Source organism: Moschus berezovskii, chromosome 17 (genome assembly GCF_049115385.1).
Source record: "Moschus berezovskii isolate FMDL1 chromosome 17, NW_MosBer_1.0, whole genome shotgun sequence".
In the NCBI taxonomy this organism is placed as follows: domain Eukaryota; kingdom Metazoa; phylum Chordata; class Mammalia; order Artiodactyla; family Moschidae; genus Moschus; species Moschus berezovskii.
The window spans coordinates 47,638,721-47,663,488 of NC_142476.1; the positions used below are offsets into that span (position 1 = coordinate 47,638,721).

The 24,768-nt window shown below is 46.0% G+C and overlaps 1 protein-coding gene and 1 non-coding gene across 2 annotated transcripts; one reads left to right on the top strand and one right to left on the bottom strand.

Annotated features, from left to right (window-relative positions):
* Nucleotides 1-989: 989 nt before the first annotated feature.
* CA6 (carbonic anhydrase 6) lies at nucleotides 990-23,903 on the top strand. The gene is made up of 8 exons (XM_055418827.2): nucleotides 990-1,118; nucleotides 4,717-4,896; nucleotides 10,653-10,801; nucleotides 13,103-13,195; nucleotides 16,589-16,658; nucleotides 18,325-18,482; nucleotides 20,709-20,832; nucleotides 23,504-23,903. The coding sequence occupies exons 1-8, from the start codon at nucleotides 1,040-1,042 to the stop codon at nucleotides 23,623-23,625; spliced, it is 975 nt and encodes a 324-aa protein (XP_055274802.1). The 5' UTR covers nucleotides 990-1,039; the 3' UTR covers nucleotides 23,626-23,903.
* TRNAE-CUC (transfer RNA glutamic acid (anticodon CUC)) lies at nucleotides 18,008-18,080 on the bottom strand. Its single transcript has one exon. It is a non-coding gene; the product is annotated as a tRNA-Glu (tRNA).
* Nucleotides 23,904-24,768: the final 865 nt, after the last annotated feature.

Below are 24,768 nucleotides of genomic sequence, written 5' to 3' on the forward strand. Positions count from 1 at the left end.
GATTCAAGAGTTAGGAAGAGGAACTTCCCTGGTGGTCCAGTGGTTAAAAATTTGCCTTCCAACGCAGGGGGTGCAGGTTTGATTCCTGGTCTGGGAGCTAAGATCCCACATTCCTTGTGGCTGGAAAAACCAAAACATCAAAAAATGGAAGCAATGTTGTAAAAAATTCAATAAAGACTTTAAAAATGGTCCACATTAAAAAAAGGCTTAAGAAAAAAAGAGGATGAGAACAGGACAGCCTGCAATTGGATCCTCCATTTTATGCTCAAACATGGGGCTTCCGCAGTGTCTCAGCAGATAAAGAATCCACCTGTAATGCAGGAGACAGAAGAGACGCGGGTTTGATCCCTGGGTCAGGAAGATCCCCTGGAGGAGGAAGTGGCAACCCACTCCAGTATTCTTACCAGGAGAATCCCATGGACAGAGGATCCTGGTGGATACAGTCCATGGAGTCTTGAAAGAGTCGACATGACTAAGCGACTGAACACGCATGGTGCCTAGGCCATCTCTCCAACTGTCTGGCTGAGGGCAGCCCTAAGTCTGCATGAGTGGCGGGTGTCTACTGCTGAGGCAGGCAGGAAATACCATGCAGCATCCGGCTGGGGTTTTAGGCACTGGTGATGCATCTCACCGGTTCCCTTCCTGGGCCCTGCTTGCCAGGAGCAAGGTCACAGAAAATGCCATTGTTTTGGAAAAACCTCCCCACTCTGCAGCCCTCTGCCTGGGGCCATCTCCTTGGCCTGAGGTAGTCGCTTATCCACAAAGGCTGCACTGTGTGACCCTCTGAGTGAGTTTTCATAAATCAGACAGCAAGCAGCTGAACCCTCGGGCCAAGTGGACTCAGTGCTTGAGCCCGAGGTGATGGGGCAGGTGCGTGTCACCTGGCGGGGGGAGCGGGTGTGAGGGGCGTGCTGTTTTTCAGTGGGCGCAGCGAGCGGTGGATCAGCCGGCCAGACCCGGTAAATTGTTATTTACAGTTTCTGAGCTTTTAAAAGAGGAGCCTCCGCAGCATCAGCCCTGACTCCAGACCTGCTGCAACATGACGCCCCTGGTCACCCTGCTATCCCTGCTCGTGCTGGGAGCCCAGGCCCAGCACGGGGCCGAGTGGACCTACTCAGGTAAGGCCCACCCCAGGGGCAGCGCCCACTTCTTGAGGGTGAAGCCTGGTCAGTCAGGGGTGACCACGTGCGACAACTGTGTGCGCTGCCGTTGGGGGCTCCACATCTCAGGCTGGGGGAGACCTCGGTTAGGGAGAGGACAGAGTTCTCCCCATTCTTGGATCCCTTAATCAACCACAGGGTTTCTGCTTTTCTACTCCTGGTGCTAGCTGGACAGCCCACTCAGTGCTTCTGACAGCAAAGCCACTGGCACTCTCTGTGTAGATAAAAAATAAAGCAGTTATACGGAGTGAAGTAAGTCAGAAAGAAAAAGACAAATACTGTATATTAACGCATGTGTATGGAATCTAGAAAGATGGTACTGATGAACCTATTTGTAGGACAGCAAGGGGGATTCCCTGCTGGCTCAGACGGTAAAGAATCTGCCTGCAATGCAGGAGACCCGGGTTCAGTCCCTGGGTTGGGAAGATCCCCTGGAGAAAGGAATGGCTGCCCACTCCAGTATTCTTGCCTGGAGGATTCCAAGGACAGAGGAGCCTGGCTGGCTACAGTCCATGGGGTCACAAAGAGTCAGACACGACTGAGCGACTTTCACTTCAGTAGAGACGCAGGCATAGAGAACAGATTTGGGGACACAGGAAGGGGAAGAAGAGGGTGGGACGAATTGAGAGAATAGCATGGAAACAAACACATTACCATAGGTAAAACACATTGCCAGTGGGAATCTCTGGGTGACTCAGGGAGCTCAATCCAGTGCTCTGTGACAACCTAGAGGGGCGGGATAGCATGAGTGATGGGAGCGTGGTTCAGGAAGGAGGGAACACGTGAATGTGTGTGTACTAAGTCGCTTCAGTCATGTCTGATTCATGGACTATAGCCCACCAGGCCCCTCTGTTCATGGGATTCTCCAGGCAAGAATATTGGCGTGGACAGCCAGGCCCTCCTCCAGGGGATCTTCCCAGCCCAGGAATCAAACCTATGTCTTTTATGTCTCCTGCATTAGCAGGGAGATTCTTTACTACTAGTGTCACCTGAGAAGCCCAGACATATGTATACCTATGGCTGAGTCATGTTGATGCACGGCAGAAACCTACACAGTATTATAAAGCAATTATCCTCCAATAGAAAAAAAAAAAGTGGTTGAAGGGAGCTCCCTGCAGTCCCGCTGAGAATGTGCAGGGTTTGCAAGAACTTTCTTATTGGAAATTCCATGATGCACAGTTTATCTAGAACGTCTCAATGTGCCGAGAATCAAGTGACCACTACATGGCCTCCAGGCTGGCCTCTCTCTGTTGCCTAGCCCTGCTGAAGCCCTAGACTCACACCTCGAACCCCGCTTACAGGACATGAAGTGGGAAAAAAAGAACTCTGGTATTTACCACAGGTCCTGGCCCACATGTGAACCAGAGAGAGGAAGATTGTGGGGTTCAGATAAGAAACACCTCTTCTGTGTGGCAGGAGCAAAAGCACCTGCCTGGTCCTCCTCCTTTATGTCTTGGAGGGAGGCATGGGGCCCAAGAGGATGCTCACGGCTGTTGGAGTCAGGAGCGAGCAGGTTTTGAAACTGCCCTCTGCACAGTCCACCCTGGCCTCACATACTGGGGGGAGTGTCCACCTAGGGTGGATGTGTGTCCTGTTAAGTCAAGGGCAGCAGAGTTAGGGACATCGTGGGAAGATTCAGGAAGTCTGGCAGCAGAGGGCAGGACAGCCAACTGACCAATCATTCTGTCTGACCCAGAGGATCCCTCCCTGGCTTAGCACCATGAGACCCCAGGGATTCTGCTTGGGCAGGCCCATAGATGCTGAGAGTGGTTGTAGGGTAAGGACAAGCAAGAATTCCCACAGTGCAGACTGTCCCTCTCAGCTCAGCATAGCCTGAGACTGTGGCCTTCTGGAAGCACCAGGAGTCCAGGAAAGCTACTGCAAATACCTCTTGGAAACACTTGAGAAACCCCCATGCTGGCCAAAAGCCTTTTGGCCTATGAAGGGGCTGTGCTCAAGATGTCTGGCCTTGGGACTTCCCTGGGGTCCAGTGGTTAAGATTCTGCACTTCTAATGCAGAGAGTGTAGGTTCAATCCCTGGTCCCAGACCTTAGATCCTGCATGCCAGGGAGTGGAGAAAAAAAAAATTCTGACTTTGATGCTCGCATCTGCCTCTAGGAAAGTGAAAGTGAAGTCACTTAGTCGTGTCCGACTCTTTGTGACCCCGTGGACTGTAACCCACCAGGCTCCTCCGTCCATGAGATTCTCCAGGCAAGAATTCTGGAGTGGGTTGCCATTTCCTTCTCCAGGGGATCTTCCTGACCCAGGGATCGAACCCAGGTCTCCTGCATTGCAGGCAGACACTTTAACCTCTGAGCCACCTACAGTTTGGTGTGTATTACTGAATAGTGAGGAGAGGAGGAGAAATAAAGAATTGGCTTTTTACTGAACCAGGAAACTGTAAGAGGCCCAGATATGATCATCTTTCTCAAAATAACATGTGGATGACACAGCTGCCCCTTTCTTTGACATTTTTTCAACTAATTATTCTAGGTCATCCTTGAACCTGATGCTTCCTTTCTTGCCTTGAGTCCACAGTGTAGGCACCCAGGTGGTCTTTACAATATTGGGAACAAGTGAAGTGGGGGTGGGAAAGAAAAGAGGTGGGAAGGTCCTGCTGTAGGGTGTGGATGGGGCTTTGATAGTGTTGAGGGTTGGGAAAGGGAACTGCCACTCAGAAGAATGAGGAAAAGTCCTTAAAAGTAACACAGGAAGGCCAAGGCCAAGGAGCCCTCAAGACCATTTATCAGTTGTGTGCTGTGCCAAGTTCCTTTAGTTGTGTCCGACCCTTTGTGACCCCATGAACTGCAGCCCACAGGCTCCTCTGTCCATGGGATTCTCCAGGCAAGAATACTGCAGTGGGTTGTCATGCCCTCCTTCAGGGGCTCTTCCCAACCCAGGGATCAAACCTTTGTCTCATATCTCCTGCATTGGCAGGCGGGTTCTTTACCACTAGCACCGTAGCCAGATCCCATATTCATCAGTTGACAGTCACTCAAAGGAAAAACCAAAGCTAGGTCTTAAACGTAAGCCATTGTTTTCAAAATACTAAGTCATGTTCTCAGGGCCAGTGGTTGCAACAGAAAAACTGGGAACCAGCCCCGAAGCCCCGCAGGGTCTGTGAAGCTGATTTAGATAACCTTCCTGCCTCTTTGGGCTTCCCAGATGGCTCAGTGGTAAAGAATCTGCTTGCCATTGCAGGAGATGCAGGTTTGATCCCTGGGTCAGGAAGATCCCCTGGAGAAGAAAAAGGCAACTCACTCCAGTATTCTTGCCTGGGAAATCCCAGGGACAGAGGAGCCTGGCAGGCTACAGTCCATGGGGTCACAAAAAGTTGGACACAACTAAACAACAACAGCCCGCCGCCTCCTGGAGGCCCTGCCCTGCTTTCTAGAAGGCAGACCTCTGGCCTTGATCTCAGCCTCTGTTGGCCTCCTTAGCTAGGCCCTGCTGTGAGCTACCAGCTCTGGCCTCTATACTGAGTGAGGTGCCCACAGAGAGGGCCTGGCTGGGCAGCACCTCTCACTGTGACCCCCTTGGCTCTCTCCCATGTCAGAGGGGGCGCTGGATGAAGAACACTGGCCACTGGAGTACCCAGACTGTGGGGGGACGAGACAGTCGCCCATTGACCTGCAGATAAAGAAAGTTCGGTACAACCCTTCCCTGAGGGCTCTGAACCTCACAGGCTACAGATTCCAGCGCGGGGAGTTCCCCATGACCAACAACGGCCACACGGGTAAGGATGGGCAACAGACCGGCTTCTGTCCCTGGGGGCAGAGCGGGGGAAGCGGGCTGTGGGGGAGGCTGGCAGGGCTGCCCGGAGCTAGACACGCAGAGTTGCAGAGCGTGGCCTGGGGGCTGCAGGTGCTGCGTCCTGGCACTTCGTCCCGGGTCGCTCAGAGGCTGTCTGTAGACTCGGTTCCCCACTGACCCCTTTATTCGCACTGGCCTCTCTCCAAGCCCACTCTGACCCAACCGGCAGGAAATTCAGCGGACAGTGAGGCGACGCAACGAAGCTGCACAACCCACTGTGTGTTCTGTGGATCTGTGCCCTGGTCTGATTGGCCACATTTTCTATGTGTGAAGGTCAGACAGGAAAGGCTGGGTGTTGGGGCCCCCCTATTTTAGAAGCCTAGGCTGGACACTTATAATATCCGGCTATAACGTGGCACACATCTTTCTCATTTTCACCAAGTGGGCTCGTCTCCTCCAAGCCTCAAGACAACCCCAGAGGAAGGCATTTTTTAGGCTGAAACCAGGGCCTTTGAGAATCAAAGGGATTTCCAGTCATACGGTCTCTAATGGTCGAGCTGGACCCAGTCCCTGGATGTCTGATTCCTCCACTGTGTCCTCCTTGGAAACATCCCTTTCTACTCCCATTACTGTCCATTTGCATAGGCTTATGGGGGGTAGGGTCATAGGACTCAGATTTCCTCTTTGCTTTTTTGAGAAAATAAAACCCATTGCTCTTTATGTGGCTTGCAAAGGTAGCAGCCCTCAGATACCTTTGATTTGGATCACTGACCTCTACAAATAATTCATGAAAGCGTCATTTTATCGCAAATGTCAAGATCCTGCTTCCAACTTCACTCTCTGAAGCATCTGGGAGGTTGGCAGAAGAGTGGGACCTTTTCAGATTGGCTTCTTTCACTTGTGTTGTGCTTTGTCACACAGTCATGTCTGACTCTTTGCAACCCCATGGACTGTAGTCCGCCAGGCTTCTCTGTCCATGGGATTCTCCAGGCAAGAATACTGGAGTGGGTTGCCATGCCCTCCTCCAGGGGATCTTCCCAACCCAGGGATCTAACCGGGGTCTCCTGCATTGCAGGCAGATTCTTTGCCAGTTGAGTTACCAGGGAAGCCGTTCTTTCACCTAGTCATATGCATTGAAGGTTCCTCTGTGTCTTTCCACAACTTGATAGCTCCTTTGTTTTTTAGCATTGGATAATATTCCACTGTCTTGATGCACCAAAGTTCATTTATCCATTCCCCAACTTAAGGACATCTTGGCTGCTTCCAAGATCTAGCAATAAGAATAAACTGCTATAAACATCAGTGAACACCAATGTGTAGATGTTTGTGTGGACATAGGGTTTCCACTCATTTGGGAAAACAGCAAGGAGCATGATTGCTGGATTGTATGGTAAGAGTATGTTTAGTTTTGTAAGGAACTGCTCGTCTCTCTTCCAAAGTGGCTGCACCATGTTGCATTCCCACCAGCAATGCACGAGAGTTCCTCTTGCTCCACATCCGTGCCAGCATTTGGTGTTGTCAGTGTTCTGGATTTTGGTTATTTTCATAGGTGTGTAGTGGCATCTCATGGTTGGTTTAATTTGTATTTCCTTGATGAACTGTCCTGTGGAGCATCTTTTCATATGTTTATTTGCCATCTGTGTATCTTCTTTGGGGAGGTATCTGTTATGGTCTCTGGGTTATTTATCTTCTTATTGTTGAGTTTTAAGTGTTCATTGTTTATTATGGATGGCAGTTCTTTATCAGACGTGTCTTGTACAAATATTTCTTCCCCATCTATGGCTTGTTGTCTAATTCTCTTGATGCTCTCTTTTGCAGAAGTTTTAAATTGTAATTGAGCCCAGCTTATCAATTCTTTCTTTCATGAATTGCGTCTTTGGTGTTGAATCTAAAAAGGTACCATACCCAAAGTTATCTAGATTTTCTCTGTGTTATCTGCTAAGAATTTTATAGTTTTGTACATTACATTTAGGTCTGTGATCTATTTCGCATTAATTTTGGTGAAGGTATAAGGTCTTTATCTAGATTCTTTTTTTTTTGCGTGTGGATGTCTAGTTGTTCCAGCATCATTTGTTGAAGAGACTGTCTTTGCTCCATTGTATCACCTTTGCCATAGGCTTCCCTGGTGGCTCAGTGATAAAGAATCCACCTGCCAATGCAGGAGATGAAGGTTCGATTCCTGGGTTGGGAAGCTCCCCTGGAGAAGGAAATGAAAATCCACTCCAGTATTCTTGCTTGGGAAATCTCATGGACAGAGGAGCTGGGCAGGCTACAGTTCATGGGGTCGCAAAGAATCGGACACGACTCAGCAACTAAAGAACAATAACAACATCACCTTTGCTACTTGTAAAGATCAGTTGAATATATTAATGGGGGTCTATTTCTGGGCTTTCTTTTCAGTTCACCGATCTATTTGTGTATTCTCCCACCAAGACCACACTGCATTGATCATTGTAGCTTTTTGTTTTTTTTCCTGGCTTTGTGGAGAGGCATGTGGGATCTTAGTTCATGACCAGGGATTGAACCCATGACCCCTGCAGTGGAAGTGCAGAGTCCTAACCACTGAACTGCCAGGGAAGTCCCTACTGTAGCTTTTTAGTAAGCCTTTAAAAAAAATTAATTTATTTATTTGGCTGCACTGGGTCTTAGTTGCTGCATGTGGGATCTAGTTCCCTGACTAGGGATCAAACCCGGGCTCCTAGATGGGAGTATAGCGTCTTAGCCACTGGACCACCAGATGTCCCTACTATAGCTCTACAATAAGTCTTAAAGTTGGGTATCATTGGTGCTCCAACTTTATTCCCCTCCTTCAACACTGTGTCAGCTATCCTGGGCCTTTGGCTTCTCCATGTGAATGTCAGAATTAGTTTGTTGACATCCACAAGACAACCTGTAGGGGTTTTGATTGGGACCATACTGAGTCTCTAGATCACATTGAGAAGAACTGACATCTGGACAATAGTGAGTCTTCCCATCCAGGAATATGGACTACCTCTCCATTTTTTAAGTTATTCTCTGACTCCTTTCATCAGAATTTTTCAGTTTTCCTCATATAGATCTTGTATATAATTCGTTAGCTTTATACCTAATTATTTAATTGGGAGGGAGTGCTAATGTAAATGATATTGTGGGGTTTTTGTGGCTTAAACCACAGAATCTTATTTTCTCACTGTTGTGGAGGGTAGAAGTCCAAGATCAAATGTTGCAAGGTTAGTTTCTTTTTTGAGGCCTTTCTCATTGATTTGTAGATGGTCAATGGGATTGTGTTCTTAATTTCAAATTCTGCTTTATATGTCTATTTTATATTTATATGCTTCCATTTTTATTATTAGATTAGAATACAGGTATAAAATTACATTTTAACAAAAAGAAATCGAAAACACACTTGGATGTTGACAGAAAGTCCTGCAAAACTTTCTAAAACTTATTTTCTTCTTTTAAAAAAAGTGTTTATTTATTTATTTGGCTGCACCAGATCTTCGTTGCAGCATGCAAGATCTTCAGTTGCGGCTTGTGGGATCTAGTTCCCAGACCAGGGATTGAACCCCAGGTCCCCCTGCATTGGGAGCATAGACCACCAGGGAAGTCCTTCTAAAACTTGTTTTCAGTTTCTCTATTTTGTTGTGGACATGAGCACAGAAAATGCTCAGATCATGTGGTTTTTCTGGGCTGATAAGAATCTGGTTAAATTAGTTCCAAACAAAGAGGAGTCAGTTCTGGAAGTTAAATCAATTGTCAGAACCCGGAAGGTTCAGCAAATTGATTTTGGGGAGGACGGCTAGTTGGCCTTAACTTTTCAAAAGCACAGTCATAAGCCCAGAAGTGCTGCCATTTTTCAACTTGGCCCGTGCAATCCTGTTGATAGAACTTGAGAACTGAGACATTCTGTCTGCAGGTGATTGTGTTTCTGGGAAAACACACTTATCAGGATCTCTGTTATGGCTCATGTGGTACTGTCCTTAGCTCTGCAGTCTCTGGACACAGAAAACTGAACACCTTCTTTGATAAACTCTTCATTTTTCTCATGGGAGCACTGACTTTGAGGCTGGCCACATTTTAAGCGCTAAACACAAAATACCTCTTCTGCCAAAGGGCATGTAAAACCTCAGAAGCCAGATTCCTGCTTTCTGGTATATTATGAAGCTGTCATCACAGCTTCCTGCTGCTTCTGGAAGGGAAGAAGGGGGCATTTGACAGGTATCAAATTCCTAATTTTTTGGTTTTTGGCCACACCTTGCGATGTGTGGGATCTAATTGCTTGACCAGGGATCCAACCCATGCCCCCTGCATGGGAAGTACAGAGTCTTAACCACTGGACCACCAGGGAAGTCCTCAAAGATCTAATATATGCTCATTAAGAAAATGTACTTGTTTATAACTATCATCAATGACTTCAAATAGAAAAACCTTGTTAACAAGACAGATGCTGACTGTCCCTTTCTAAGTCCTAAATTATACTTTCATAGATATTTTTCTTGGTCACTTTTGGGGTCACTCTGCACGTCTCCCTTTTGCCTGACTCATTCCAAAATATAGAGATTTCTCTGAGGCCTGAGCCAGTGGAATAAACAAGACAGCTGTCTGACCAGAGTGACTTCCCTGTAGAAAGTCTGTAGGGCCCAAGGCATGAGTTAGCTAGAAGACTGAACCATTTTCCTGTCGATAAGAACCTAACATTTGAAACCGTTGATGATTACATCAAATTCAGTCCCATGCTGAGAGTCCACATGTTCCCTGACATGCCGCAGAATTTGATCTCTTGTCTTCTGAAAACAAGTTGAGGCCTGCAGTGATGATGTCCTGTCCAGGCCTGGTTCTGCCTGGACCTACGAACTGAGTGACTGCAAATCTTTCTACCTCCCTGGGTTGACTTTTTGGTCCATAAAATAAAAGGACTTTTCTAGTGGTCTAGTAGTTAAGAATCTGCCTGCAAATGCAGGGGACACAGGTTTGATCCCACAAGCCACGGGACAGCTAAGCCCAAGAGTCACAACTACTGAGCCTGTGCTCTAGAACCCAGGAGCTACAACTACTGAAGCCCACGCCTGAGAGCCCGTGCTCCAGGACAAGAGAAGCCACCATAATGAGAAGCCAGCACATGGCAACTAGAGAAAGCCTGAGCCGCAATGAAGACCCAGAACAGTTCAACAAAAAAGTGTGGAAACCCTCAGGGATGCTCCCTTCTATGCAGCGGGATGGGTTGTTAGTTGGTCTGGTTCTAGAAGTCAACATGGGATGAAAGTTTTAACCACATCGTTAAAGAAGAAGAAGATGATAATGACCTCCACTCGGCCTTCCAGGGTAGTCACCTCAGGTAGTAAAAATAATCAAAACAGTCCCAAGAGGCCCCACTTCCTGTTCCCTACCCTGTGGGCAAATTCCAAAATTGGCCACAGGTGAAGAGTGGAATTCCAGCTTCCACACTCACTAGCCCTATTTTTTCAGGGATAGTCAGTTGGACCTGTCCCTTGGTGTCCTGCCCCTGACCTGCTGGTCCTGCGTGGGAAGGTGTGTGCCCTGGGACAAGTGCCTGTGCAGCCCAGCTCAGGGCCTGGTCCCCAAATGGCCCTGTGTGCTAGTTGCCTCCTCCCCGGGGGTCACCCTGCATGGCAATCTAGGTCTGTCCATAGCACCAGCTTGCTCCAGGAGTGGGCAGGTGAGCAGGGACGCTGCCTCACCCGTGGGCCTGCCCTGTCCCCGCCCATCTGCACACTCCCCGCCCCTCCTCTTCTCTTCTAGTACAGATCAGCCTGCCGTCCACCATGCACATGACGACCTCCGACGGCACGCAGTACTTAGCCAAGCAGATGCACTTCCACTGGGGCGGAGCGTCCTCGGAGATCAGCGGTTCTGAGCATACTGTGGATGGGATGCGATACGTAATTGAGGTACCTTCAGGTTCCTCTTTCTTTCAAACCCCATAGTCATGTTTGTGTTACTTTCTTTTTAAAAAAATATTTATTTATTTATTGGCTGTCCTGGGTCTTTGCCGCTGCGAGGGCTTTTCTCTAGTCTGCCACCCTATGGACTGCAGCCCTCCACGCTCCTCTGTTCATGTGATTTCCCAGGCAAGAGTATTGGGGTGGGATGCCACTTCCTCTTCCAGGAGATCTTCCCAACCCAGGGATCAAACCCAGGTCTCCTGTGTCGGCAGGTGGCTTCTTTACCACTGAGCCACCTGGGAAGCCCTGTTTTAAAAAATATTTATTTTTGCCTGTCCGTATCTTCCTTGCTGTGAGGGCTTTTCTCTAGTTGCAGTGCTTGGGCCTCTCATTGCGGTGGCTTCTTTTGTGGAGCGCGACTGTAGCGCCTCAGACTTCCATAGCTGTGGCGCGTGGGCTCAGTAGTTGCCGCTCCCAGGCTCTAGCGCATAGGCTCAGTAGTTGCGGAATAGAGGCTTAGTTTGCTCCTCAGCATGTGGGATCTTCTCAGATCAGGGATCTAACCCAGGTTTCCTGCACTGGAGGCAGATTCTTTACTACCGAACCACCAGGGAAGCCCTGTTTATTTTTAATTTATTGTTACTATTATTTTTTGGTGGCTCTTGCTGCTTCTAGGCTTTCTCCAGTTGCGGTGAGCGGGGGCTGCTCTCTAGTCATGCTGCGCGGGATTCTCGCTGCGCGGGATTCTCTTGTATGGAGCACGGGCTCCAGGGTGTGCAGGCTTCATACTGGAGTATGTTGCCATGCCTTCCTCCAGGGGATCTTCCCAGCCCAGGGATTGAATTTATGTTTTTTAAGGCTCCTGCCTGGGCAAGCGGGTTCTTTACCACTAGCGCCACCTGGGAGGCTTCATAAAGAAAGCCTATTGGATTCTACTTCAAAAGGGAGAACTGAAGCTGTGGCTGGTGAGGATTATTACTGCTTCGATGACCACAGATTTACGGTGGCCTCTGAGGTAAGGGGGCACATGCCCACTCTAGGGACACCTCAGGGGAACCCCGTGGCCTCATATGATCTCCTGGAACTCTGCCAGTTTATCTGCCTGGGGGAAGGTGAATTGCCATCTCCCCATAAGAGACGCAGGTTTGATCCCTGGGTCAGGAAGATCCCCTGGAGGAGGGCACGGCAACCACTCCAGTATTCTTGCCTAGAGAATCCCATGGACAGAGGAGCCTGGTGGGCTACAGTCTGTGGTGTCACAAAGAGTCAGACATGACTGAAGCAACTTAGCACACAGCACACATAATCCCACTCATGTTCTTTGCATTCTTGGAGAATTTTCTGGTCTTTTTTTTTTTAGGGTCAAAATTTTAATTTAAACTTGATTCACATATTTTATACATTATTCTTTTTTATTGATATATATATATTATTGAAGTATAACTGATTTATAATGTTTCAGGTGTACAGAAAGAGGATTCAGTTATACATATATATATATATCATTTTTAATATTATTTCCCATTATAGGTTATTACAAGATACTGACTGTAACTCCTGTGCTACACAGTAAACCTTTGTTGCTTGTTGTGTATCTGTTTTTTTTTAAATTAGAAATCTATCACTTATTCTTACTAAGCAAACAAGTGGTATACATTATTTTTTTGTATTGAGTACAGGCTATGCAAATTAAGCTGTTTCAATAAATATTAGAAGTGTTCATTACTTTGCAAATATAAAGCAAAATCAGCTAATATAAGCCTGCATTAACCAGAGCTTCTCCCCATGAACATTTCTCAGCCCTCTCCTCATGTCCTTCTCAGAACTTTCTGGTCTTAGATCTTGTAGCCTGGATGGAGGGGAGATGGTGGTCAGCAGTGTTTGTTGGTCAAGAAGAGGTGCCAGATGAAGGATCTTTTTTTCATTTTCCTCCTTCCCTGAAAACCTGAAGTATTTGAAGGTTATAGGAATTGCCCTTGACTTGCCCTGATAGTTCAGCTTGTAAAGAATCTGCCTGCAATGCAGGAGACCCTGGTTTGATTCCTGGGTTGGGAAGATCCACTGGAGAAGGGATAGGCTACCCACTCCAGTATTTTTGGGCTTCCCTGGTGGCTCAGTTGGTAAAGAATCCAGCTGCCATGTGGGTAACCTCAGTTTGATCCCTGGGTTGGGAAGATCCCCTGGAGAAGGGAAAGGCTACCCACTCCAGTATTCTGGCCTGGAGAATTCCATGGACTGGGTAGTCCATGGGGTCGCAAAGAGTCGGACACAACTGAGAGACTTTCACTCCCTTTCTTGCTTCCACAGATTCACGTCGTCCACTACAATTCTAAATACAACAGCTATGAGGAAGCCCAGAAAGAGCCGGATGGTTTGGCTGTGCTGGCAGCACTGGTTGAGGTAGGCTGAACCTACACACTTGGAATTATAAACTGGTGTCAAAACAAGGTGTTAAGTGTAGACAAAGGATTTTCCTACTTGTCTCTCCTCATGTGTTCCCGAGCCCACAATTCTTGACTTGATAAAGGATCTACTCTTTTAAAGAAAAATATTTGTTTACTTATCTGGTCTCAGTCGTGGCACGAAGGATCTTTGTCCCTTGTTGCAGTGTGCAGCGTCTTTAATCGAGACATGTGGGATCTAGTTCCCCGATCAGGGACCGAACCTGGGCCGGCTGTGCTGGGAGCGTGGAGTCTTAAGCACCGGACCATCGGGGAGGCCCTGAAGGACCTACTCCATCCCCAGTCCTCGCTCACAGCTACTGTGGTGCCTCTGGGTCACCATAAGCACGTTGGATGATCTGGACAAGCTGAGTTACAAGAGCTGATCCCAGAGGGGCTGCCTTGACAGAACCTGGTCTGAGGACACGAGGAAGCCTGTGGCCCAGTAGACAGAGGCCACATCTCTGCGTTCCTCAGAAAGTCTGGAGGGTGGGACGTATGTCTAGGCAGCAAGAATTGGTCAGTGAATACGATCCCCTCCCAAAACAAGTATTATATTAGCTTCTCTGGTGGTTCAACTAGTAAAGAAACCACCTGTCAATGCAGGAGACACAGAGACATGGGTTCAATCCCTGGGTCAGGAAGATTGCCTGGAGAAGGAAATGACAACTATCTGTAGTATGCTTGCCAGGAAAATTCTATGGACAGAGAAGCCTGGCAGGCTACAGTCCATGGGATCACAAAGAGCTGGACACAACTGAACATAGTGCACATAAAAAAAAAAAAAAAGCATATCAGTGCTCTGGAAATGGATCAAAGACAAATAACAAGGTAAAGCACTTATTTATGATAAATGGTGAGAATTTTGAGTAAGAACAATGGGAGTTTGTGGGCTTCTTGCCTGGCACTCTTTTCATCTGCTAACTTGGTCAGCAAGTAATCCTAAAGGAAATCAAACCTAAATATTCATTGGGAGGATTGATGCTGAGGCTGAAGCTCCAACACTTTGGCCACTTGATGGGAAGAACTGATTCACTGTGAAAGACCCTGATGTTGGGAGAGATTGAAGACAGGAGGAGAAGGGGACGACAGAGGATAGGATGGTTGAATGGCATCACTGACTCATGGACATGAGTATAAGCAGACTCCAGGAGATGGTGAAGGACAGGGGAGCCTGGTGTGCTGCAATCCATGGTGTCGAAAAGAGTTGGACACAACTTAGCAACTGAACAACCAACAACTTGGTCAGCAAGGTAGTTTCATCAGGGCAGGTGAACAGGAAAACCAGCAGCTTCACTGCCTGGTACAGGGATTAATTTGATTTGAAGTAGAACTGAAAACCCATGCCCAAGGGGCATTGCTGATAAAAGCAGCAAGCAACAGAAAAGACAGAAAACAAGGAAAACTCGCAGCTTTGGTAGTCTATCACATCCTAACTGAGGTGAGTGGCAAGGGGCAGACCAATCAGAAATCTAACTGGGAGGTCCTAAAAATCAGAGAGCCATAGACAGCTTATATTGGCTTCCCAAGAAAGCCTGATGAAAAGTGAAAGCTGAGTCTGACTTGGTAACTGGTCGACCTTTGAATGTGCTCCTCAACCCACACACAGATCCATCAGCTTGGGCTGCTGGGGTTTGAGCACAACCTCTACTAAAATCACTGAGTGACTGTAAAATTGTGCTGACCATATATGGTCCTAGGCTAAAAAAATAAAAATAAGACTTAAGACCTAGCAGACTCATCGGCTGCTACGCACTACTATGGATACATATTCTGCAGATAAAGCCCAGGCAAGTCACTGAATAGTTACATGAACAACAACAAAAACCCCACAGGACAATTTTAAAAAATCAGAATTTAGATTTGCTACCGTATATTATCTAAAACGTCTAGTAATCAAGGAAAAAGTTCAGCATGTAAATAGGAAAATGTGATCTGTATTTAGGAGAAAATGCTCAGTTGTGTCCAACTCTTTTTGACCTCATGGACTGTAGCCTGCCAGGCTCCTCTATTCCTGGAATTATTAAGGCAAGAATACTAGAATGGGTTGCCATGCCCTCCTCCAGGGGATCTTCCTGACCCGGGGATCGAACCCGAGTTTCTTGCGTCTCCTGCATTGGCAGGCGGATTGTTTACTACTGTGCCACCTGGGAAGCCCTCTAGCACAAACTGATGTAGTTTGCACGCTGAAGTCACTAGAGCAACCAGTAATAACTTAAAATGGTTAAATGGTACACTGAAAGCATTTGTTTAATATGAAAGGTAGATAGAAGAACAGAGAAAGTTGACACATTTAGAAAACAGATAAACGACAGTCAGAAATCCAAGGAAGGGGGTTGGGAGGAAGGAGAGGGTGGGATGTATGGGAGAGAGTAACATGGAAACTTACATTACCGTATGTAAAATAGATAGCCAATGGGAATTTGCTGTATGACTCAAGGAACTCAAACCGGGGCTCTGTAATAACCTAGAGGGGTGGGATGGGGAGGAAGGTGGGAAGGAGGGTCAAGAGGGAGGGGACATATGTATTCCTATGGATGACTCATGTTGAGGTTTGACAGAAACCAACACAATTCTGTAATGCAATTATCCTTCAATTAAAAAATAAATTTAAGATGAAAACAAAGAAGAAATCCAAGAAAATCTGAATTTTCACCCAGTAGAAGAATGGATCAGCATCAATGAATGAAAAGAACCATTGTCCATAGACCTTTTTCACTAAAAGCAACTTTTCTGACTTCTAAAAAGTAAACACTCATTCAAAAAATAGAGGATGTCAGAGATCAGCATTGGAGCAGTTTTGCCTTGGACATCTGGCTCTCATCCATTCAGTCAAAAGTCCTGAGGATAAAGAAGGGAGCACTTGAGACCAAGCCCCCTCATCATAATGAATCTGGGGGCCTCCCTGGTGGTCCAGCAGTTAAGACTCTGCGCTTCCCCTACAGGGGGTATGGGCTTGATCCCTGGTCAGGGAACAGAGATTTTGCATGCTGTGTGGCAGTGGCTAAAAACAAAAACCCCACAATGAATCTGACTGTGACTGACATTGCCCAAAACAAGGTCACTGGGGATATTTTAACAGTGATTTTGGCCATTCCATGAGGAGATAACCAGATACTGCCAAGGTCTTTTCCTGGGAAGCTGCCAAAATTCTTCAGATCTTGTCTTTCTGGAAGAAACTGGTGAGCCAAGGCAGATGGTGCAAAGAACAGCCAGACTGTCTCCCCAGATGCCTCCTTGCCCTCATAGCTCTGCCCAACCAGCCAGGATACCAAACAGCTGAATTAAGGGAGATAGTACCAGATGGAGGACCCACCTCCCTTAGGTTAACTGCCCCGTGTTTCCCCTGCAGGTAAAGGATTATGCTGAAAATACTTACTATAGCAACTTCATTTCTCACCTGGAGGACATCAGGTATGCAGGTAAGGGAAACCAACAGAAGGTACACCAGGGCAGAGGAATGAGCCTGAGTGTGATGGGGACAGAGGGGAAGGAAGAGTCATGGATGGGAAGGGTGGCAGATAAGCCTTCCAGGGACACTTAGCTCCCTGTACAAGGTCTCTGGTTCCAGCAGTTCCTATGGTTGGCTCCGGCTGTGCACACCTCCGAGAGACTGGTACATAAACTACATGTCGATTTCCACGACTGGAACATCTGGATGGCCAGAGTCCCACGAGTGAGGGATGTTTTCAATTAAGTCACCCTCACCTCTGGCCCCAGCTGGTAATGATGATCCTGGTCCTTAGACAGAGATGAGCTCCTTGGTTTCTAGTTGAGAAGAGTCTCAAGAGTGAAGCCTCTTGTCATGGTGTCTGTGAATGCAGACACAGGGCTGGTCTCCCTTCTCTCTGCCTCCAGAAGGCAGGGTTCTTGTCAGAGCATTTGCCCACTCCCATGGTCAACTCCTGACCTTAAGCTGTAACCGTGTCTGCTGCAGCCTTGGTTCTGGGCATCTCACTCTGCCCCATATACCGGACTCCAGTTCCCTGACCTCAGTCCTCACTCTCTCCAATAATCACCTGACCTCCAATTCACGGGCCTCCACATTTTCACTACTAGTCACGCTTCTTGCCTCTCAATTCTCTTTACCTGGCTTGGATGCCACGGACCATCATTCTGACACACCCATGCAAATGCCCTCCATCCCTCCACAAACTCACCTGATAAAGCCCTTCTCAGGGCCTGTAGCCAAATAGCCTATAGAGAATGTGACTGAGAAAAACACAGTATTTCTAATTGGTATTACTTTCATGCCTAGCTAAAATATAAAAAAGTGCTAACACTGTTTAGAAATTCTAAAATACTCCTCTGGGCATTTTCTTTTCCCCTCTCCACAATGATTGCATCACCTTTTCTCCTCTCTCCTGAAGCACCCCCTCCCTGGCCCCAGCTTCTCCCCCGAAGGGGATGCCTGACCTTCCGCTTCATGGAGAAGGTAGCCAGACACTCACTCAGCTTCTTAACTTGGCAGTCCAGTGGTTAAGACTCCCAGTTTCCACTGCAGAGAGCATGGGTTCAGTCCCTGTTTGGGGAAGTAAGATCCCGCATGCCATGCAGTGCAACCAGAAAAAAAAAAAAAAAACTTAGATATTTTTTGCCTGCTCATTGGTCAATCACTACTAGACTTCACAGCCTTGGTTAAACAAGCCTGTTTATATATATATCACAATGATATCCTCTTTGCCATTAAAAAAAAATGCAGAAGTGCTCAGGGAAAGAAGCAGAATTCCTGCCTTGTGCAGCGTCTTTAGTTGAAGACTGTGGGATCTAGTTCCCTGACCAGGGATCGAACCCGGACTCCCTGCATTGAGAGCACAGAGTCTTAGCCACTGGACCACCAGGGAACTCCCACGAGTGTCCTCTTTCTATAGATAGGTGAGTATCCAGCCAGAGGAGGTATTTGAGTGGGTTTCTCCCCTGCTCTTAACCCTTTCCAAGAAGCAGCATATTGGGCGATATTTCCCAATGACCAGGTTCTAAGTTCTTCTGCTTAAATCAGGAGATTTAAAAATGGTGAGAGCTGAGCCAGAGCTGTCCTCCCAAGGGGCAGCAGTGGCCCCTGACATTCCTTCTCATCCCCTCTATTAGGACAAAGCACAGTTCTGAGGGGCCTTGACATTCAGGACATGCTACCTGGGGACCTCCGCTACTACTACAGCTACTTGGGATCACTCACCACTCCTCCCTGTACAGAAAATGTCCACTGGTTTGTGGTAGCAGATACTGTCAAGCTCTCTAAGACACAGGTAATGTACAGACTGCTTTAATATCCAAGTCTCTCCTTTCCACGGCCTGATCAACAAGAGTACTCCCCTAAATCTTACCGAATGCCAATCCCTGGGCTCCTATAGTGTTTTCTGTGTCCAGGGCTGTAATGCCTCACCTCTATCACCATGGGTGATCTTACTAGTGCTGGGCTACGGCAGAAACGGGCCAACAGGCATCAGGGAATCCAAGAAGTCTGTAGGCAACACAACAAGAACAACAAAACCTGGGACCTGATCCAAATCATAGGAGAAAATTTGCACAGTGAAGGCAAATATTTATTGAGTGCCGCTCTCACCAGGTATTACATGTGCAAACTCCGTGTCCTTGTGGGGCTACATTCTAACCTCATAAATGACTTTGTGCAAGAAGGACAGCTTCAGATTTAGCCCTTTACCATCTAAAAATGTCTGTGGCCCTTTGAGGGGAAGAGCTGTATCAATCGTCTTTTGTCCTTGAGCCTAGCATGGGCTCCTAATAAGTATTTGTTGAGTTAAATAAAAGACAGATGTTACTGAGGTTGCAAAGCAAACCTTCTGGGTTCCTCAAAAGTGAATATATTTCTCTTTTAAAATTTTCCATTTCCCTATTTCAGGAGAAAATGCAAAGACCCCTTATTCTTACACCCACATACAAAGACAATGCCAACCAGGCTGAAAGTGCCCTGAGATACCTAACAAAAGTCAATGTTAGTTATCTACGAAAAATGCACCTTAAATTCAGATCTAGAAGAATTTCTATAAATAAAGTTATCTGAGATGAACTTAATTTTAAAAAAATCACAAAATACCAAGAAAAAGACACTATGAGTGTCAGCAGAATTAGACCTACAAAGATTTGAGATATTGTAATTATCAACCAATTAATATAAAGTATGTTTAATATGTATAAAGAATGCATAATATGTATAATTAAACATACTTGATATGTTTACTATGTACAAGAGTTTGAAAGACAAGGAAAAAACAAAGAATAAAAATGACCAACTAAACTTGAAAAAAGTAAATTGTTAATTTCTAGAAGTGAAAAGATAGTAACTGAAATTAATAATCCAACAAATGAGTTTAATAGCATGTAGGACAGGTTCAAGAAAGAATTAATAAGCTGGAAGACAGAGCTGAGACAGTTATGCAAAATGCAGTGCAAAGAGAAAAAGAGGTAGAAATATGAAAAAGTAGAGAGATACAGAGAAAATACTAGAAGGACCTGGAAAATGTCACATTGAAATTATAGTGGGAGAAGAGAGGTGGCATAAAGAAGAGGAATAATTTGAGAAATGTTGACTGACAATTTTCCAGAGGGTTGAAAGTCATCGTGTTATGTATTAAGGAAGCCCAATGAGTCAATGAAAACAAAAAGAAGCCCACACTAAACACATCACAGTGAAGCCACAAGCTATCAAAGCAAAGAGAAGATTTAAATATCAGCCAAAGAGAAAAGACATATTTTCATGAAAGAAATACGATTAGACTGAGAGTTAATTCAACACAGCAACAATGAAAGTCAGAAAGCAGTGCAACCACTTTTTCAAAGCACTGAGAGAAATGAGTAGCTTACCTAGAGTTGTATGGCAGCAAAAATGTCTCTCAAGAATGTAGACATGGGGCTTCCTTGGCGGTCCAGTGGTTAAGAATCTGCCTGCCAGTGCAGGGGACACAGGTTTAATCCCTGGATTCGGAGGATGCCACGTGCCTCAGAGCAACTCAACCTGTGTGCCACAACGGCTGAGCCTGGGAACCCAGAGACTGTGCTCCACAGCAAGAGAAACCGCTGTACTGAGAAGCCCTCACACCACAATGAAGTGTAGCCCCCACTGGCCACAACTAGAGAAAGCCTGAGTGCAGCAATTACAACCCAGCACAGCCAAAAATAAATAAATAGAATTTACTGTCCAAAAAATGTAGACAAAAACCCAGGAATTTTCAGCAAAACAGGAATTGAGCTTGCTACTTGGTATGTCTCTGTTTAATTCTTTCTCTCTTTTCTGCTATCGGCTAAATACCCATAGAAAAAGATCGAAAGATATTGTCAGAAGAATGATTGGGTGGATGAATGCCAAGGCACATAGTGCCCAGAACCACTTCTGGACTTGAGGTCTTCTTTATCAGAGTTATATAAATCCAAGCGCTGGTTCAACTGTTAACTACATTAAAAAAACAGTTACCCAGTGCCTCTCCTTTTATTAATTCCTTTCATGTTGCTGGCAGATTGAGAAGCTAGAGAATTCCTTATTGAATCACCAGAACAAGACCATCCAAAATGATTACCGCAGGACTCAGCCCCTGAACCACAGAGTGGTGGAAGCCAACTTCGTGTCTTACCCTCATCAGGGTGAGTGAGATCAACTACTCCCGTTTGTTCTTTGCCATATGCGATGATAATTTCCTGTTTTCCTCCTTCTCTGGGTGAGCCCATCTCTTCTGAGCCCCCTAAGGGTAGGGGAGTCATCTGAACGGCAGGGGGGCTCAGGTGAACCAATCAGAGTGGGGCTTGGGCAAAGAGGATGATTCAATTTCCCCGTCCAGGCAGTCCAGGCAGCGGTACTTCTGAGCAGGACAGAGGGGGTGATGAGAATGAACCAGCTCCATAGTATTACCTAGTATAGCCAGAGACAGTGGGAGAAGCAAGATGTCAGTAACATAAGATGCTCCTGTAAGAGTGTCGGCTCACGGTAACCTCATCATATCCAACTCCCACTTCTGTCTTGGTCTGCATCCTCAACTCTTCCCATAAATTCTCTCAAGGTGGGGTTAACTAGACCACATACTGCTTATTACCTTTTCTTGGGGATCAAACTGGGTGTGGATTAGCCACCAAATGGCCTTTGAGCCTCCCAGGTGGCTCAGTGCTAAAGAAACTGCCTACCAATATGGGAGAAGTACAAGATGCAGGTTAGATCCCTGGGTCAGGAAGACCCCCTGGAGGACGAAACGGCAATCCACTCTGGAATCTTTGCCTGGGAAATCACATGGACAGAGGAGCCTGGTGGGCTACAGTCCATGGGGTAACAAAGAGTTGGACACGTCTTGATGCACACAGGAGAAGCCGCAGACACCAGGATGCTAGAAGCAGGCATAAGTGGTCCAGTTTCCCCTGGACCTTCCAGTCCAGGAGGTGGGGCTTCAACTGTCGGTTTGACCTACCTCATTTCTGTGGTCACAGGAATGTAAATATTCTGCAATTTCCCATCTTTATTTTGTCCAATTCTCTGTAAAGTGGTGGTGAACTACACACACTCCCTGAATTCGTTGTCTTTACAGTATATTCCTATTAACCATTCCTGAGGACTTCATTGGAGTAGGAAATGGCAATCCACTCCAGTATTCTTGCCTGGAAGATTCGGGGGGATGACTTTATATTCTCTAATAAATAGACCTGGTCTCCAGTCAATATTACCCTGTCTCTACATGTACCTTGCAAAAGTTAAAAATTTCCATACATATTCCTCGGCACAGTAAATCTCCATTTATAGTTTTCTCCCCATCTCTCCTGGTTCATTTATTGTTTTCCCTTGTATCAGTTTGCTCCTTTCATACAATACTAACAGGAAAAATGACACCAAGTATAATTTTAATTTCCCCATATTACACTTTATACGACATTGTTGTTCAGTCATTAAGTCATGCCCGACTCTTTTTGACCCCATGGATTGCAGCATGCCAGGCTTCCCTGTCCTTTACCATCTCCCAGAGCTTGCTCAAACTTGTGTCCATTGAGTCAGTGATGCCATCCAACCATCTCATCTCTGTCTCCACCTTCTCTTTCTGCCCTCAGGGTCTTTTCCAGTGAGTCAGCTCTTTTCATCAGGTGGCCAAAGTATTGGATATTAACAGTCACAATTTCTTTTTCTAAACGATGACACCCTCCTAAACAGGTCCAATCACTAGCAGACTAAACAAACGGAGCTTAGACCCATTGATCTGTCTCCTTGTTCTCATTTTGCTGTGCTCCCTGTTTAACATTTGATGCTATTCTTGCAACAGGCACAGATTGTATCATTCTCCTTATGCCACTTCCCAAATGCTCTTGCTATTGCAGCAGGGCAGGAGTGTCATTCCAGTGTACCCTCATGAGCAACCTCAGAGGTTCTAATAACCACCTCTTGGTCCAGAATGTCCCATCTTGAAGTTTGTCATTTTGGCCCTCACTTCTGAGACTTGCTATTTCGGAGGAGTACACCAACTCCCAGGCTTTCCTGGTGGCTCAGTAGTAAAGAATCCTCCTGCCAATGCAGGAGACTTGGGTTCCATCCCTGGTTTGGGTTTCCTTCCTGGAGAAGGAAATGGCACCCTGATCCAGTATTCTTGCCTGGAAAATCCCAAGGACAGAGGAGCCTGGCAGGTTACAGTCCATGGGGTCACAAAGAGTCGGACGTGAGTTAGCAATTAACGACAACGATAACAATAGCAACAACATACCAACTCCCAGGAGATAGGAAGAGGGCTTCCTCCCAACCCCAGCCAAGGGATCTGAACAATGCCCTTCTTTACCTGGAAGAGAACAGAGAACTGGGCATCATCACTCCAACTCTACTCAGACCCAGACTTCTATGTAGCAATTGCACAATCCACATGATATTTCATAGAATCCATACCAGATGGGTTAATATGATCAACTCATCAATGATGAATGACCTGAGAAACAAAGATCAGTTATAAACACAAGAGAATTGCAAAATCAGCCCTCTTGCAACTTATTTATTAGAAAACACCTATGTATTCTAAGCTAAAGGCTACTGAGCTTCACATGAGAAACCAAGGGTCAAGGGTTGAACCATCTTTGACATGTCACCCCTTGGATTCTGGCAGCTTACAAGCCTAAATTCAGACATAGCAAGGATGCCTGAAGCCAATGGGATGGGAACATGGTGGTCGTATGAAGGAATCAAAAATAATTGTCCTAAGTATGCATGTAGGGAATGGTGTCTGGCTGTCCTGTGTCCCCTGTTTTCATGAATCTCTTCAAAGTTCTGACTTTTTCCTGTTAACTCTTCTTTTTATAGAATACACTTTAGCCTCCAAATTCCACTTTTATCTAAACAACATTGACAAAAACCTTGAGTACCTGAGAAGATTTATTGAACAGCAGATAACAAAGAGAAAAAGACATGGGTATTGGCCTTGAAGAGTGAGCCCTGCCTTCTGTCCAAGAAGCCCTGAGTGTCCAGATCATACCATTTCTACCAAGGCAGCTGCTTAATTTACGATTAAAACAGGAGAAACCATCATCCATGAATGGAAGTGAGATGGCTTAAATGCATGAGAAGGGTTTGAGGAGATGATACCAATGGGAATTGACTGGGATAGAAATTTAACTACCCTCCTCTCGAATCACATATATTGATTTGTCTTAGTTAGAAACCAGCCTGAAATCCTGATAGCATTTAGATGAAATAAAATAACTTTGGAAATTTGTTATTTAAAAATGTCTCTTTTCTATTCCTTTGTGCCATTTCAAATATTGTTTCTTTGCTCTCTCCGGAGGGACCCAGGTGATGGGGTAGGGTGAAGGTGGGAGGGATTTCCAGCTTTTTGCAAAAGTTCCCACCGACATTATTGAAAGGTTAAAAATGAAAGTTTCCAATCAACAACTGATTTTTTTTATAACTTTTATGATAACTGTAAGTACTATTGTTTGTTTGTATTATTATTGTTAATTTATGCTTCCAACTTTTCACTATTACAACAATGCAGAGTAGGAATTTGGCTGAGTTTAGCTTAAAAACTGACTTCCCTGGTTTCTCAGACCAGGGAAGAATTCACCTGCTACACAGGAGACCTGGGTTCAATCCCTGGGTCGGGAAGATCCCCTGAAGAAGGGCATGGCAACCCACTCCAGTGTTCTTGAAACTAAAAAAAATAAACCCAACACAACAACAACAACAAAAGCCAAAAACACCCAAGGGAAAAAAAGTAAAATGGTTTCAGGTGATATTAATTTGGGGCTAATGTTATTTCTCTAGATTGTCATTGTGAACATTTTAAAAACTATCTGCATTGGCAGGCAGACTCTTTACCACTACACCACCTGGGAAGCCTTTTTAAACTAAATTGCTGTCAACTTTGTGATCCAAAAGTTTTGTCCTGGGAGGGAGATGCGGAGGACGGAGTGTGGTTCTTTAAAAAGCCACAGAAACAGCCTCCTGTTGTCAGTGAGAAGAAAGCCACCTGTCCAACCACCTTCAGGGGCAAGCCTGGGTCCCCCAGGAGCAGAAGCTTGGAGGACCCCCTTTGCAGGCTCTGCGATTTCAGAATTCCAAAACTGGTT